The sequence below is a fragment of the Macaca fascicularis genome, chromosome 11 (genome assembly GCF_037993035.2).
Source record: "Macaca fascicularis isolate 582-1 chromosome 11, T2T-MFA8v1.1".
Taxonomy (NCBI): Eukaryota; Metazoa; Chordata; class Mammalia; order Primates; family Cercopithecidae; genus Macaca; species Macaca fascicularis.
Window position 1 is genome coordinate 136,033,651 of NC_088385.1, and position 17,214 is coordinate 136,050,864.

Below are 17,214 nucleotides of genomic sequence, written 5' to 3' on the forward strand. Positions count from 1 at the left end.
GGTTGATGTTATTCCAGCATGAAAAGGCATCAGTCAGCCCTTGGGTCTGTTAGAAATCCATCTATTTATAGGTATCTATCCTATAGGATCCTGGCTTTTTACATCCAGTAATGAGCCAAAGAGGTAACAGTTGCTGATAAATACACCTCAGTGTTTGCCATTGTGTGCACTGATGACCTTATCTGCAAGGCAGGACTTTGACTCGTGTTATTTCAAGGCAGATAGAACAATAATAAATATTGAGCAAAGAAAGCTAATTTGTATTTGTTACACTTTCATATAGAAAATGTTTTTCAAAATCAATATAAGCCAATTGGCTTTTGCCAGATTTCTTTTATTGCAATGATTAAAAATAACTCAGGTCTAGACTTCCGTTATACTGCAACTCTATTTCCTCTCTTTGCCTGGATGAGATCTGAAAATACCATTTATGAAATGCTTTTCAATTGATTTTAGAAAAACGATGCTCAGAGATGTGGGAAGATCAGCAGATAAGTCCAGAAATCTTCACATTCAGTCAATTCCTTCTGCTTACGGAGCTGAGATACAAGTTTAACTCAATTTTTTTTTTTTTTTTTTTTTTTTGGTGGAGAAAGGAGATTCTTGACAGGAACATTTTGAGTTTATGTATTGCTAATTGCAGAGCATATTTCTAATGAAAATAGTGACAAAAACTTTATATTGCCTCCCCTTATATTTATCTAGGATTCTGCTGAATCTGTTATTGTCAAACACTTATATTAACTTGAAAGTTACATGCCATGGTGTTCTATTGTGAGTGCTTTACCATCCATCTCCAAGATGTTGCCAGGCAAGTGTTTTGGACACAGGGTTGTTTCAGGAAAAAATACTCCGAGCCTCCACTACACTCGAGTAATAGCAATTCCAGCTTTCCAGGGAAATTATAATTCAGCAAAAGGAATAGTTTAGGGCTCTGAACTGCAACTTCTAATTTCAGTGGTTGCCATTAGCCTTTTTTTTTCATTAAAGTTAATGTCTTTTTTAACTGGTAGAGAAGAGGTTTTTGAAACTCTCTCTTAAAGGTTTACTATTTTAAGGGCATTTGGAATACCACGCATATCCACTTGCATGGGGAAGTGGGGAGGAGAGGCAAGACTTCTGGAGGCTTGAGATGCTTCCCGTAGTTAAATACAAAATGTGATGATAAGGACAAAACCAACGCCACACCAAGCCTTGTGTGTACCCACCACCTTCTTTATTATTATTATTATTTTTTTAATTTTTGAGGCAGAGTCTCACTCTGTCACTTAGTCTGGAGTGCAATGGCGCAATCTTGGCTCACTGCAACCTCCGCCTCCCGGGTTCAAGCAATTCTCCTGCCGCAGCCTCCCAAGTAGCTGGGACTACAGGTGCCCGCCACCACACCTGGCTACTTTTTGTATTTTTAGTAGAGACAGGGTTTTACCATTTTGCCCAGACTGGTCTTGACCTCCTGACCTCAAATGATTTGCCTGCCCCAGCCTCCCAAAGTGCTGGGATTATATGGGTGAGCCACTGTGCCTGGTCATGCCACCCACCTTTTGCTTGGCTGCTGCCTCTGCCAAACCTTTCCAGGCTTGGGGGGGCCAGTCTCCATCCTGTTGATTGAGTCACCCTTGGCAGGGCTGCTTCACCCTTGACTTGTGTCCCAAAATGTAAAACTAACGTGGGGACAACGTCCAATGTGGACCAGCATACCCCATGCAGTGTCGAGGGCTCCCTGGTACCCTAAAGACCACACTGTATCCCTACACTGAGAAAGGACAGGGGTGTGACTTCTGTGACCTCCAGGGATCTAGCTAGTTCACTCATTTCATGCATTGATCAGGCTTATGTCACATGACAAAAAGACATCCATTTCTGGACTCTTTCACCAAAATGACAGCCTATTTTGATCACTTGAGAGAAAGTGTCCTTGGCATGGACTTGCTCCACCAGCTGTTCCAGAGAGGGTGTCACTCTGCTCCTGCCTCCACCTTTCCATCTAAACGTCATCTTAAAAATATTCCTGCCACTGTTTCAAAATGAACTGGAGAAATGGATGGTATTTCTAGTAGTTTTGTGACATTCTGCCAGAAAACATGGCAAGGAATAGTAAGTTGATATCTTGGTACAAATACCCAAATCAGTCATGCAAGGGCCGCCTTTTCCTTGGTGCCAGGGAGGCCTTTGGGGAGGCCCTTACCAGACGCTTTCCATCCGGCTGTCCTCCCTTGCCTGGAAGGATCTGCCTCCTAGGGCCTGTCTTTGGTTTCCTAACATATTGGCAGCTCCTCCTTCTCCTCCTACTCCTTTCTTCATCTTTTCTGGGGGTGGTGGAAGTACTCTTCGCCTCAGGGTTGCATAAGTCATACCGTGCTTCCGCAGGCTTCCACCTCCACGCTGCGGCAGGAGCTGCTTCAGCTGGGCCGGCACTGGCATGCTCTCTGGCTGAACCTCAGTAATGTCTCCACTAACACAGCAAGCGTAACATTGCAAAATTGCATTAGGCCTCATTTAAGAGACTCTTTTTGTGTGTGCTTCTTACCTGATAGAGGCTGTATTTTTAATGGCAAAACCTATTAAAAGCAGAAGTAATGCTTTGCTCTTAGAGGGTGGTAAGTCTGTGAGCAGGTGTGTAGATGATTCTCAGTGATGTTTTCCAGGATGGCTTTTTTTGTTAATGAACTTCATTTTATTTCTAAAAAGCAGTTGTCATGCACTCTCCAATGTACTTCTCTTTTCTTTCTCCCCTCCTTTCAAAAGCCGCATGCTAAGGGTAAGATCTACGTCCAGAGTCAAGGTAAGCATTTTCAAATATTTATTTACTTATGTACAGGGATAGAGAATGAATAAATAGATGTATATTTATATGTGATATATATATATATTTAAAAGAATAAGTTTGTGCCCTTAAGAGACACATATTGAGATGTTTATGAAGGAGATAATATGATTTCTGAGATTTACTTAAAAATAATCAGTGAAATGGCTACTTTTTTTTTTTCTTTTTTGAGACAAGGTCTGATGCAGTCATGCGATCTCGGCTTACTGCAACCTCTGCCTCCTGGGTTCAAGCAATTCTCTAGCCTCAGCCCCCCAGGTAGCTGGGACTACAGGCATGAGCCACTATGCCCAGCTAAATTTTTTTTGTATTCCTTGTAGAAACGGGGTTTCACCATGTTGCCAGATTGGTCTTGAACTCCTGGGCTCAAGCAATCTGCCTGAGAATGGCTACATTGTTATGATTTTTCTAACATTAGAATAAAAGATAAATAAGAGAAATTATAAAATAATGATTTAAAATGCAGATCACTTAACATTTTCCACCAGTAGAAGTACGATATACTCCATAGGCAGTATGTTTGGGAAAAACAAACCAAACCAAATGCAGGGCTTCTGTTTCGACTGACTTGAGTTGGGGGACCTGGAACTCTTCTCCCTTCATCCTCCCCCTTCCTCCCTGCCCAATCCTACCCCTATGGTGGCATCCGAAGCCCTTCATCAAACCCTCTGAGGTTTAAACACAGTTTTTTGTTTTTGTTTTTGTTTTTGTTTTGAGATGGAGTCTCATTCTGTTGCCCAGGCTGGAGTGCAGTGGCGCAATCTTGGTTCACTTCAACCTCTGCCTCCTGGGTTCAAGCAACTGTCCTGCCTCAGCCTCCCGAGTAGCTGGGATTACAGGTGCCCCCCAGCACGCCCAGCTAATTTTTGTACATTTTGTAGAGACAGGGTTTTACCGTGTTGGCCAGGCTGATCTGGAACTCCTGACCTCAGGTGATGCGCCTGCCTCGGCCTCCCGAATTGCTGGGATTCCAGGTGTGAGCCACTGTGCCTGGCCTCTCTAAACAGAGTCTGTAAACCACTGTACTACACGATAGAAATAATGGAAAGCCTAGATCCATGGAAGAACGTGTAATTCGCCCCAAGCCCAGGTTAGAACGAGTGCAGACGCTGAGGCCAGGCGTTCGTGCCTCCCGAGGACTTCCATGGTGCTCAGGCACACCTTAGTGAGGCATGCCATCCTGCCATCACCGTGTCCTTGCTGCACTGGCCTCAGTGACATTTTTAGCAGGTGCAGCAGGAAAGACCGGGGCTCTGAGGCAGTGCGTAGGTTTGAACACAGCGTCTACCACCTCCACCCTGTGCATTTTGAGGCCCGTTTAACCTCTTGGAACCTCAGTGTCCAGCTGGATAAACTGGAGGAACCAGTCTGCTCCGTGGGCCTTTAAGGGCTACAGTGGAGTATGGAAAGTGCCTACATGCAGTCGGAGCCCAGGGCTGGCTTGAAGCGGACGCTCGTCAAATAGCCGTTGTCAGTATCATTCAGTGTGAATAATGATTATGCAGGTGGATTTTAGAGGTGGTTAGATGACTTGATTTACTTACGTTTTATAAAATTTCAAAATGTTTCTGTTACCAAGATAACATGTTAGATATTACCTCTGGATTTTCTAAATTGTAAAATATTTGTTTTTTTTTCAGCAAAAATTAAATGTAACTTCTCTCTGAGAAAGTAATAGCCAACAGACCATCAGGCATGAGTTGGTGAGGGTTGAGAGTGAGGATTTTAAAGGGAGGTATAATTTTCACATGGAGCTTAGTTGACAGTGTGTTTGAAACCTGTCACTTCCTGGCATTTTTAAGGAACTCATGGTTTGTCTAACCCAGTTTGGGCCTGTCATGGATCCTGGGGTGAAAGGGGTGGGTCTTTTCTCATGTGGAATCCATGGGGTCTTTTTAACCCTCCCGTGCTGAAGGATTCATGGGACTTCAGTGACGCACTCATCAAGTGGCTTTATAAAAACCAGCTGGTACCATTATTTAAACTTCAACACAAGTGGGCTGTGCATGGTGGCTTACACCTGTAATCCCAGCACTTTGGGAGGCTGAGGCGGGTGGACCACTCGAGGTCAGGGGTTCGAGACCAGCCTGGCCAACATGGCGAAACCCTGTCTCTACTGAAAATACAAAAATTAGCCGGGTGTGGCAGCGGGTGCCTATAATCCCAGCTACTCCGGAGGCTGAGGCAGGAGAATCGCTTCAACCCGGGAGGAGGAGGTTGCAGTGAGCTGACACTGTGGCACTGCACTGCAGCCTGGGTGACAGAGCGAGACTCCGTCTCAAAATGATAATAATAATAGTAATAATAATAATAAGCCTCAACACAAAATAACTGGTTGCATTTCAGCAATCGCATCAAAGTGAATTTGCCGTTTTTTTGTTTCTTTGACCCAGGAATTGCAACAACACCAAACGCCGCTTTTAACTGGAATACCTTTCTTCAACGCTCCGGTGAGATATGAGATCTTCTTAGAGGATTTTGAGGAAGTGCATCTTGTCAGTTACTTTCAGGAGCTTGTGACGTTCGTGTGGTTTTGAAAAAGTGGTTGTCCGGGAGAACAAGGTTGATTTCCCTCTGTCTATGACTTCATGAGTAGTTTTACCCTTTTGAGGAACAGCAGGGCTAGAAAGCCAGAGAGACAGGGGCTCCAGCCCTTTCTGATGCTGTTTTTAGCACCTGCTTCCCAAATTTTCAGTACCATTTCCTGTGACATTTGTTCTTTATAAGAATAACAACCTCATGTGTTCATTTTATTTTACTTTACTAATTGCACACATAATTAAATTACCCTTGTAGAAAAATGAGAAAATACCAGAATATGCAACACTTTTTTTGTTTTGTTTTTCTTTTTGAGACGGAGTCTCGTTCTGTTGCCCAGGCTGGAGTGCAGTGGTGTGATCTAGACTCACTGCAGCCTCTACCTCCCTGGTTCAAGCGATTCTCCTGCCTCAGCCTCCTAAGAAGCTGGGACTACAGGCGTGCGCCACCACGCCCAGCTAATTTTTGTATTTTTAATGGAGACGGGGTTTTGCCGTATTGGCCAGGCTGGTCTCGAACTCCTGATCAGGTGATCCACCCACCTTGGCCTCCCAAAGTGCTGGGATTATAGGCATGAGCCACCGGGCCTGGCCAAAAAATGCAACAAAAATTTAAATCACTTGAAATTTCATCACCAAAAAGGAACTGCTATTAATGTTTGATGTGATCTTTCTCAACAATTTACATGTAAATAATGATTTTTAAAAGACAAAATCAAGCTTCACTTACTACTCTAACCTGCCTTCTTTGCTCATTATGTCAATAGAATAGAGTGAACTCGCCCTTTTTTTAAAAAAAACTGAAGTTTCTATCTAGTGAAATGAAGAGATCTCAAGTACAAAATTAGGTAAATGTCTGACAAATGTATATACCCATGTGACAAATACCCTAATGAAGACAGGTAACATTTCCACCAGGCAAGAAAGTTCTCTCATGCCGTCTTCCATATTTAATTTCTGTCTCTTTATAGGTGACTCCTAGTCTAGTTTTTCTTATCTTAGATTAGTTTTACCTGTTCTTGAACTTCATCTAAGTGGAGTCCTGCATTAAATAATTTTTTGTATCTGGCTTTCTTTGTTCAACTAGTGTTTTTGAGATTTATCCCTATTGTGTGTATCTGTAGTCCTTTTCTTCTTAGTATTCTATTTTGGAATGGTGTATTCCATTCCATATATCACAAATTGTTTGTCTCTTCTTCTATTGATGAACTTTTAGCTTGTTTGCCATTTTTAACCATTACAAATACATTTACTATGAATATGCTTGTGCAAGGTTTTTTGGTGACCTACGTTTTCACTTCTCTTGGATAAATGCCTCTAAGTCAAATAGCTTGACTATATGATTAACATTATAAAAAAAAATCCAAACAGTTCTCCAAGGTGTGCCATCTTACGCTTCAGCAGAACCTGGCAAGAGCTTCAGTTACTCCACGTTCTCGCCCACCGGCAGAGTAGACAGTCTTTTCAATTTTAGTTGTTCTAGGGAGATAATGAAATGGTGTCTCATTGTCATTCTTCTGAGTTTCATTTCCCCGATGATTAATTTTGTTCAGCACCTTTTTATGTGCACGTTGGCCATTCATGTATCTTGTTTGGTGAGTGTCTAGCTAATTGTATGTGTGTCTTTTAATTATTGGTTTGTAGAACTTCCTTATATTCTAGGTCCAAACCTTTTGTCAGATAAATATATCGTTAATATTTTCTCCCATTCTCTGGCTTATATTTTCTCCTGCTTAACCATGTCTTTTGAAGAACAGAAGAGGTTTAAATTTTATTTAAGTCTAGTTTACCAGACTTTTTCTTTGATGGTTAGTGCTTTTGAGTCCTGTCTAGAAAATCTTGACCTACCCTAAGGTCACAAAGATGCTTTTCTTCTTTTTTAAATGTCTTTAGAAGCTTGAGTGCTGTAGCTCTTTCATTTAGGATTATAAATCCATCTGAAATTACTATTTGTGTGTTATATGAAGTAGGAATCTTTTTTTTTGTCTTTCTTTCTTAACAATGTCCAGATGGTTCTGGCGTCATTTATTGGAAATGTTTTTCTTTGCCCATTGAATTGCTCTGGTGCCTTCGTTGAAAGTCAGTTTACTGTATGTGGTGTTCCACTATCTATGCCCGTCTTTATTCCAATACCATGCTGTTTTGTTGCTATAGGTTAATAGTAAGTCTAGAAACCAAGTAGTGTTAGTCAATAACTTTGTTTCAAAATTATTTTAGCTATCCTAGGTTTTTTGCATATCAATTTAAATTTTGGGCTCAACTTGTCAATTTCTGTAAAATCCTATTACATTGAACCTCCACCTCCCAGGTTCAAGCGATTCTCCTGCCTCAGCCTCCCGAGTAGCTAGGATTACAGGCATGCCCCATCACATGCGGCTAATTTTCTGTAATTTTTTTTGGGGGGGGGGGTTCACCGTGTTGGTTGGCCAGGCTGGTCTTGAACTCCTGACCTCAAGTAATCCATCTGCCTCAGCTTCCCAAAGTGCTGGGATTACAGGTATGAGCCACCTTGCCTGGCCTCATGCTGCAAACTTCTAAGAAAAGACTGAAGATGCAAAATCAGTTCTCTGCCCTCAGCCTACAGAAAGACGCCCCAAGTCTGTTTTCATGCTAAAGACTTGAAACAAGAAGACATACATGCAGCCAAAAAACATATGAAAAAAGCTCGTCATCCACTGATCATGAGAGAAATGCAAATCAGAACCACAATGAGAACATCGCACGTCGGTCAGATGGCGATTATTAAGAAGCCACGAAACAACAGATGCTGGCGAGCTTGTAGAGAAATAAGAATGCTTTTACCCTGTTGGTGGGCATGTAAATTAGTTCAACCATTTTGGAAGACAGTGTGGCAATTCCACAAAGATACCATTTGACCCAGCAATCCCATTACTGGGTATATACCCAAAGGAATATAATCATTCTGTTATAAAGATACATGCACATGTATGTTCACTGCAGCACTATTCACAATAGCAAAGACATGGAATCAACTCAAATGCCCATCAATGATAGACTGGATAAAGAAAATGTGGTACATAGACACCATGGAATACTATGCAGCCATAAAAAGGAACAGGATCATGTCCTTTGCAGAAACATGGATGAAGCTGGAAGCCATTATCCTCAGCACACTAAGGCAGGAACAGAAAACCAAACACCGCATGTTCTCACTTATAAGCAGGAGCTGAACAGTGAGAACACATGGACACAGGGAGGGGAACAACACACACTGGGGCCTGTCAGGGGAGGGCAGGGGTGGGAGCGTCGGGAGAGCATCAGGAAAACTAGCTAATGCGTGCGGGGCTTGATACCTAGGTGATAGGATGATAGATGCAGCAAACCACCATGGCACACGTTTACCTATGCAGTAAACCTGAACATCCTGCACATGTATTCCGGAACTTAAAATAAAATAAAATGAAACAAAAAAGACTTGAAACAAAGCCTCTACCACATACTCTATGTGTCAGTTTTAAGTTCTATTGAAAAGAAAAATTTCCAAGCATTTTATCAGAAATGATTTTCGTAGTATACTCATCAATCTCAGCCACACTAGCATGGTTGTTCTCAGTGTTACAGATGAACCCACACGACCTCAGCTGCTTTGTCATGTCAGTTACATGTACCATTATTCAGAACGAGGGGGCCCATTTTCAATTTCCTGTTGTAAAGCCAGTCTGTCTTCAATCTATCACAGGACGCAATGGCATTGTAACTAAGATTCATAATTTCCAGTAGGAGAATGATTTGTCGTCACGTTCTGTAGTCTCAGGGTTGACTGTTTCGTTGGTCTTGCTATTGAATGATTAAGGGAACAGCCAGGAGATTTTAAACACTCCTTAGAAAGCGTTTTCCTCTGGAGACCTACTTGGCTGCTGCTTAATCTTAATGTGTGCAATTAGAAGTTGTAAATGTATTCAGAATATATTGGCTTAGAGAGACTGGTTGTGGCTCTGGTAGCTGACAGTGGCAGATAATGGCTTAAGGGTAGATGTAGGATTAATCTGTGTCTCTGGGTTTTATGATCAGGCGTCTGTTCGCATTTGTGCCATCGTTTGTCTTTGTCATCTCTCAGGCTCTGGGGATGGGCCGTCCTCATCATCCTTACTTTATCTTCCCTTGGCCTCTGGAGCATTGGAAACCTGTGACTATGATTCGTCCCTCCCACTTGGAGCTGCAGACAGTGAAAACGGAAGGTAGAGTGAAGTTGGTAGAGACTATTAGTGATCAAATACCCTCTGCCTTCTCACCAACTATTAACCTTGAAATCAGGGGGAGTGGGTGGGAAGGGCCTCATTTAACACTGCATGTAAACATTTGAGTAATTGAGTAGTCACCAGGGTTTGTAGTGTGCTTCTTAAATGTCTGATGTCTGCGTCACGATGCATTCTCCTCTTCCGGCATGTCACAGGTTTTCTGACCATTCTCAATTCTATCTCTAAGCCCCAGCTAACAAATTACTAAGTCTCCTTAATTTAAAACATTAAACCCCTCTTATGCTTACCATTATATCACATGCAAACAGATGAACTACGAACAAATAAATAGTAAAGCAGGTTAAATGCAGTAAATGGCATTGTTATAATTTTTTCACACGATATTGGCAATAGCTATTCTGATTGAAAGATCGATGTGTAGACATCAAATTAGTTACCTGGTCTTTGAGTTTTTCTGTGCATTTCCAGATACATTTTAAGTGTGATGATTCCATGTTCTGTGAGTTTTGCCTTTAAATTCCAACGACCAACACAATCTAAAGTCATGATTCCTTTCAGGCTATCAAACCATAATGTATGAAAGCTTAAATTTGACTGGGTAACTCCTTCCTGTTTTTCTGATTTCTGTTTTATTGTATTTCTAGTTTTATTGCTCATTTCTGTCTCTCTCTCTCTCTTTCTCTCTCTCTCTCTCTCCATCTCTATCTCTATCTCTCTGTCAACTCTATTTGTATTTCTATAATGGAAACTCAAATTTGCGTAACTCAGATTGTAGCACTTTTCTTCCTCAGGCTAGTCCTAGGAAGACTCACTTGTTTTTCATTTGGAAAACTAGTGTTAGTAGAAGCCTTTATTCTTGCACAGCCCCCCAAATCAGCTTTTTCAGCTATAATTTAGTAAGTCTAATGGGTTCAACTGAAGTACTGTTTTTTTTTTTTTTTTTGTAATAACAAATGAAAAATAATGAAGACAGTGGCTGGGCATGGTGGCTCACACCTGTAATCCCAGCACTTTGGGAGGCCGAGGCGGCAGATCTCTTGAGGTCGGGAGTTCAAGACCAGCCTGACCAACATGGTGAAACCCTGTTTCTACTAAAAATACAAAAATTAGCCAGGTGTGGTGGTGCATGCCTGTAATCCCAGCTACCTGGGAGGCTGAGACAGGAGAATTGCTTGAACCTGGGAGGCGGAGGTTACAGTGAGCCGAGATCGCGCCATTGCACTCCAGCCTGGACAGCAAAATGAAACTTAAACAAGAAAGAAAGAAAAAAGAAAATAATAAAGACAGCTTCTAGAATGGAATACAGGACAGAGGCCGCCTCAGCATGGATTGGGCTTCTGTTCCTGAGCCCGCCCATGACTCATACTTGGGAGATGAAGCAACGTGGAATGTAGCTGTTGGCAGCAATATGCCAGATCGTGAAAACAACACATTTTGTTTTGAAGATAAAAATACCATTCTCCAGGAAATGGTTCTATCGGAAAAACATGTAAATGTGTGCATTTGTTAAGTGACGAGTTCAAATTTTGACTCATGGATAAACTAGACATTAGAGGAAAGGCAAAGGTAATAATAATAAGTTTGACATTAAAAGGAGGAGACAAAATTTACTAAAAAAATTAGTTAGGTATGTGCCTCGCCTCTGAGCATCAGCAGGCCGACCTTATTTAATAGTTCTTCGTTAAAAGCTAAGAATTTATACCACCTTAAAGCTGTCAGGGGCTTTAGGGAGCCTGAAATGTAATTCATCAGAGTGGATGCTTACGTGCAATGAGCCTGAGCCCTTGAACACTTGATCAGGATTTTTCCTCTATAATCTTTATTTTCAGTGAATGAGATTTTAGTATGTGGAAAGTGCACATAAGCTACGCAAATCCAAATGCTATCTCTGCCTTTTAGTTTTTTTGTTTTTTTAAACCTAAAGACAAGGCTATAGCCCTTTATTCTATCATTTTCTAATTTATTTTCCTATATTCCCATTACACTTAATCTCCAACCCGGGAAGAAGACGTGGAGAGAGGAAAGGAATATAGGATTCCCTCCATCTCCCTGCAGTGTCTCGCAGGTCGGGGTCTCATAATGAATTGAGTACGTTAGGGACGAGCACTTTTAAACATTGAAGTGAAATCAAACAAAACATCAAAGTGGCTTGCATGTAGTCAGCCTAAGGTATGTTTTTAACCATATATAAACTCTGTGTCTATGTATGTGTATGTGTGTATTTATGTATCTCGTGTGACTGAGTTGCAACATAATATGTTTATCTTACCGTATGTCATAGTCAAAAAACTCTGAAAATCAATATCATACCTTATGGATTATTCTCTTCTCAGGGCCATCTTTCCAAGGGATCCCAGGACAGGGGTAGTTGGAGGGCCACTTGTTTACAGCCTACGTGACCAAAATGCCAATGCGTCTTCAGAGCCTCGAGTTCTCAGTAGCTAAGTGTGTCAGAGTACAGGAACAAAATAGGTTTCCATCACTCATACTTCTCACACAGCAAAAACAAAGAATTAAACAGAGTCTCTTCACCTTGACGTCACCTGCGTTCTTCACACAGTGCTTTGAATACCATCTCTGGATGCCATCTTTGTAGATCGTTGGTTTGTTTGGCATCTCCTTTTTTTTTCCCCAATTCGGTCATACCGATTCTCAACTTTCCCCCTCTTTTTGGTACATTTGTGATTCTCCTTGTTCCTTCCTTCTCTCCCTCCTCCTCCTGCTGTGTATGTGAATAGATACTCGTGCACATCAATGTGATGAAAGTGACGTTGCTGCTTCTCAGTGTATCACATCTGGATATGTACAGCATCAGCTTGTCCCAATAACGGAGCTCTTTTTCTGACTATGTAAACTCTGTGTGTGTGTGTGTGTGTGTGTGTGTGTGTGTGTGTGTGTGTGTGTGTGTATACACCAGCCATGTGTGCTGGGCTAAGGCTTCCTCCCTTAGTTAAGCTGGTATCCCCTGGTTTCTCCGTGTACTGTGCTGGTATTATATTTCCTTTGTAATTAATAAGTAATTTTTGAGAGGGTGCTCTTAATCTCTATCCTCATCAAACTTTCACTTGCAAATTTTAGCCTTCATTAGTGGCTCTTGCCTAGCAATGTAGGCTCAGACTGTTTCTCCTTCCTGACATCGCAATCTTGAAAAGTTTTCTCCATTTTTAAAAATCATGTATTAAAATGAATAGCTTGACTCTTGACCTCATATTCAAATGCCTAACCTCAAATTCTTCTGACCTCCAATTCAAAATTCTGCATGTAGCATCTAGCTTAGACTTTTGGTCAAACAAGGACTCACTAAGGTTTGCATTCCTAAAGTTAGCTTCAGGATACTTAGAATATTAAGGAAAGGTCCAGGTGTGGTGGCTCATGCCTGTAATCCCAGTGCTTTGGGAGGATGAAGCCAGTGGATCACCCGAGGTCAGGAGTTCGAGCCCAGCCTGGACAACATGGTGAAACCTCGTCTCTCCTAAAAATACCAAAAAGAGCCGGGCATGGTGACCTGTGCCTGTAGTCTCAGCTACTCGGGAAGCTGAGGCAGGAGAATTGCTTGAACCCAGGAGGCAGAGGTTGCAGTGAGCAGAGAACGCACCACTGCATTCCAGCCTGGGCTACAGGCTGAGACTCCATCTCAAAAAAAAAAAAAAAAAGGGTCTTAGGGAAGTATTAAAAACTCAACATATTTCAATGAAAATTGGCAATGCAGATTGTCAGCGGCTTATTCAGAGGGTGTGACCATTTTCCAAGGCTTTTCTAAGAGCGACATCTCAATCTTAACATTTCAGTAAAGATTTTCTCCAGTTACGTATTAATTTTTTGAAGCTCTTGTGATTGTTTTGGTGTTGCCATAAGTCATTGTATTCACACTAGTTGTATTCCTGTTCAGGATTTGGAATAGCATAGAGAAAATGAAAGTTTTTGAATTAAATAATGGACAAATGCCTGTCCTGGGAAAAAAACCTTGAACCTGCATGATTTTATGGCCAATTATACAGGTTATAAATGCTGAAGTTTTAGGTCCGCTTGTGTTAAATATATTAGCAGTTTCTATTGCATGTGTCATGTACTGAGCTGTAAGAAGCCACCTCAGGATGTACCACCTGCTCCCATTTGTTGTGTGGTGAGGGGTATGGATCTTCTAATGCCTCCAAAGCCCTTTGCTAATAAGGCTTAGCTTTTTCCTGTATCTGCAGATGTCTTGGTCTGGATCCCTCACTTTTCTTTTCTTTTATTTTTTTTGAGATGGAGTCTCACTCTGTCACCCAGGCTGGGAGTGCAGTGGCACCACCTCCGCTCGCTGGAACCTCCGCCTCCTGGGTTCGAGCGATTCTCCTGCCTCAGCCTCCCCAGTAGCTGGGATTACAGGTACGCGGCACCACACCTGGCTAATTTTTGTATTTTTAGTAGAGACAGGGTTTCGCCACATTGGTCAGGCTGGTCTCGAACTCCCGACCTCAGGTGATCCTCCCGCCCAGCCTCCCATAGTGTTCTGATTTCAGGCATGAGCCACTGTGCCCGGCCAGGATCCCTCACTTTAGAGAGCAGATGCAATACAGGAAATTTGCACTGTGAAGCAAATGTGTCTAAATTTACGCCTCTTTTTCCAAAACTTTTATTACAAAATTAAACATATTTTCTCATAAAAAAAAAAAAGATGTACCAGCTGAAAGCAGCACTCCTGCATTTCTCCTGATCTTGGGGTTTGGCCCTGTGAGGGCTGCTTCATGTGTGTCTGCTGGGCTCACCTGGACTTACAGAGGGCTGAACCCTCACTGGGTCCTGCATGAGCTCATAATGTGTTCAGGAACTCATGCAGCCGGGAGTCTCCAGACTAAAGCCTCATTCTTGGCCTGGAGCGGTGGCTCACGCTTGTAATCCTAACACTTTGGGAGGCCAAGTTTGGCGGATCACTTGAGGTCAGGAGTTGGAGATCAGCCTGACCAACATGGCGAAACCCCATCTCTACTAAAAATACAAAAATTAGCTGGGCATGGTGGTATGTGCCTGTAATCCCAGCTACTTGGGAGGCTGAGGGATGAGAACTGCTTGAACCGGGGAGGTGGAGGTTGCATTGAGCCGAGATCGTGCTACTGCACTCCAGCCTAGTTGACAGAGTGAGACTTGACCTCAGGTGATCTGCCCACCTTGGGGTTCCAGAGTGCTGGAATTACAGGTGTAAGCCACCACGCCCCGCCCCTACTCTTACATTTATATTAATTTCCTTGCTGTAAACTAATTATTTCTAGTGGGGAAAATGGAGCTGAGCTCAGGCTGTAAAGTACAACTTCACCTCTGCTGCAAAGAAAAAGGATGAGGCAAGGGGGAACTGACTGAACTATGACTGAAATAGGAGCCAGACATTCTAGAAAAGATTTAGATACAATTCTGGATAGGAGGTATAATGTCTTGATAAAACTAGAAAAATGGTTTATATATTAATGTCCTCATGAACTCATATATGCATAGAGAGAGCCACACGCCTAAATGAATGCATGTCCTGGAATCAACCCAAATGGCCATCAATGATAGACTGGATCAAGAAAATGTGGTACATATACATCATGGAATACTATGCAGCCATAAAAAGGAACGAGATCATGTCCTTTGCAGGGACATGGATGGAGTTGGAAGCCATTATCCTCAGCAAACTAACGCAGAGAAAACTAAACACCGCATGTTCTCACTTATAGATAGCAGTTTAATGATAAGAACACATGGACACATGGGGGAAGGACACACCAGGGCCTGTCGGAGGGTTGGGGGTGGCAGGAGGGAGACCATCAGGAAGAACAGCTAATGGATGTTTGGGCTTAACACCTAAGTGATTGGATAATCTGTGTAGCAAACCACCATGGCACATTGTTAACCTATGTAATAAACATGCACATCCTGCACATGTACCCAGAACTTCAAATAAAAGTTGAAGAAAAAATAAACACATGTCCATAGGTATAAAAAGAAAATGTATACAGATATCAAACCATCGCATTGTATACTTCACATACGTATAATTTTTGTCAATTATAACTCAATAAATATGGAAAAAGTAAAAACTAAAAATAAAAAAATATGTTTATATATGAACAAAAGAAAGAAGCAGCATTGTTTCCCAGGTTGGAATCTGTCACTAAGGCTACTTGTGGATGGCCACAGTCTTTGCAGCCTTTCCCACAGAAGTGGAACAGATCTCTGTACCCCAAGACCCAGGGCTGGCCTGGGACTTCCGATGGCCAATAGAGTCAGTGGCAGTGGCCATATGTGATTTCCAAGCCTGGGCCGGGGAAGACTTCATGTTTTCCACTCTCCCCGCTGCCCCGTTCACACCAGTACCCTCTAATCTGACCCCGCAACCTCTGTTCTCATTCTTAAGAATGAGGCTTTTTGGCCGGGCATGGTGGTTCACCAGGATCACTTGAGGTCAGGAGTTCAAGACCAGCCAGGCCAAGATGGTGAAACCCCATCTCTACTAAAAATACAAAAATTAACTGGGTGTGGTGGCAGAGGCCTCTAATCCCAGCTACTCAGGAGGCTAAGGCAGGAGAATCACTTGAACCGGGGAGGAGGAGGTTGCAGTGAGCTGAGCTGAGATTGCGCCATTGCACTCAGCCTAGACAACAGGGCAAGACTCTGTCTCAGAAAAAAAAAAGTAAGAGTAGGAGCAGCTGGCCTCGAAGTCAGAGGCCTCCACTTCTGAGTGTGTCCGTGATATCATTGCGGCTACAGCATCCAGACCCTCCCCACTGAAAACATTCTGAACTCTTCTCTTACAGAGATTAACCACAGTGCTGATAATTTGCACATATTTCTTCTGATATGTGGACTTCGACAAGTTAAGGATCCTCTCTATCTGGTGGATGCATTTTCAGGTGTGTTTGCGGGCTGCCTTCCTCCATGGTTTATGGAATTCCATGTGGGTGCCCATCTCTGCATTTCTGTCTTCAGGGCTCTGAGTTTTCTTTCCTCGTTCTTTGCACATGAGCAGAACTGTTTCTAGATTGTTACTTTGGAAAAGAACAGAAAAATAATGTATGGGATCAGCAGCTCTTCGGAGGAATTTCCGTTTAGTTTTCCACTGTCCTGTGCCCTCAGGTTCTGAGAAATTCATAAAAAGAGCAAATAATTATAAGACTAAAAGAATTTTACCTGAAAATATTTCACACATGCCGATTTGTGTGATGCATTTGGAGTTTTGTTTATTGTTTAAGATCATCTATATAGTCTTCAGTATATTCCAAAGCCACGTTGAATTGTGGTGATATTGGAGAGTAGTCCTAGTTATTCAGTAAATCTGAAATCTGGTCAATGGATAATACTGTACAAAAAAATTCTACTTAAAATCATAAAATGTCAAATACAGAAATTCTAAAGAAATGTAATTTAAATTGACTAATACTCTGAATGAAAGCCAAATGATATGAACTAATTTATATTATTGAGAAATTTATATCGAAGTTAATTGTGCTTGCAGCTGTGACATAAAACCATTTTAAGTGTTCGTTTTGTCTTCTTTTTTCTTCCCAAGAATGGCATCAGGAGGAGCCCAGTGTGTACCTGGTGATTGCAGGTCCTGAAGTAAGTTGATGTGCTGTAAACATTTATCTCATCTGTTTTCCTCTTTATATTTTTCATG

General features: G+C 42.1%; 1 protein-coding gene and 1 long non-coding RNA gene across 44 annotated transcripts in view; one reads left to right on the plus strand and one right to left on the minus strand.

Annotated features, from left to right (window-relative positions):
* Positions 1-17,214, plus strand: part of GLT1D1 (glycosyltransferase 1 domain containing 1) — a 150,821-nt gene that overhangs the window by 78,628 nt on the left and 54,979 nt on the right. For 34 of the 42 annotated variants that reach the window (XR_012420829.1, XR_012420830.1, XR_012420831.1 and 31 more), the window contains 4 exons: positions 2,746-2,782; positions 5,218-5,274; positions 16,355-16,450; positions 17,107-17,156. The exons of 1 other annotated variant lie outside the window; for it this stretch is intronic. Coding sequence is in view for 37 of the 41 variants with exons in the window: in XM_074008405.1 (XP_073864506.1) it covers positions 2,746-2,782; positions 5,218-5,274; positions 16,355-16,450; positions 17,107-17,156 (240 nt within the window). In the remaining 4 variants the exon portion in view is untranslated. The remainder of the gene's footprint in view (positions 1-2,745; positions 2,783-5,217; positions 5,275-16,354; positions 16,451-17,106; positions 17,157-17,214) is intronic. 7 more of the 42 variants (XM_065525039.1, XM_065525038.1, XM_065525034.1 and 4 more) reach the window with 1 other exon arrangement.
* The window catches only part of LOC102124964 (uncharacterized), a 53,827-nt gene continuing 45,427 nt past the window's right edge, over positions 8,815-17,214 (minus strand). The window contains exons 4-5 of one of the 2 annotated variants that reach the window (XR_012420835.1): positions 11,892-12,022; positions 8,815-9,538 (exon numbers count right to left, since the gene is read on the minus strand). This is a non-coding gene — a long non-coding RNA (uncharacterized lncRNA). Of the gene's footprint in view, positions 9,539-11,851; positions 12,023-17,214 lie in introns of those variants that run through there. The other variant, XR_012420843.1, reaches the window with a different exon arrangement.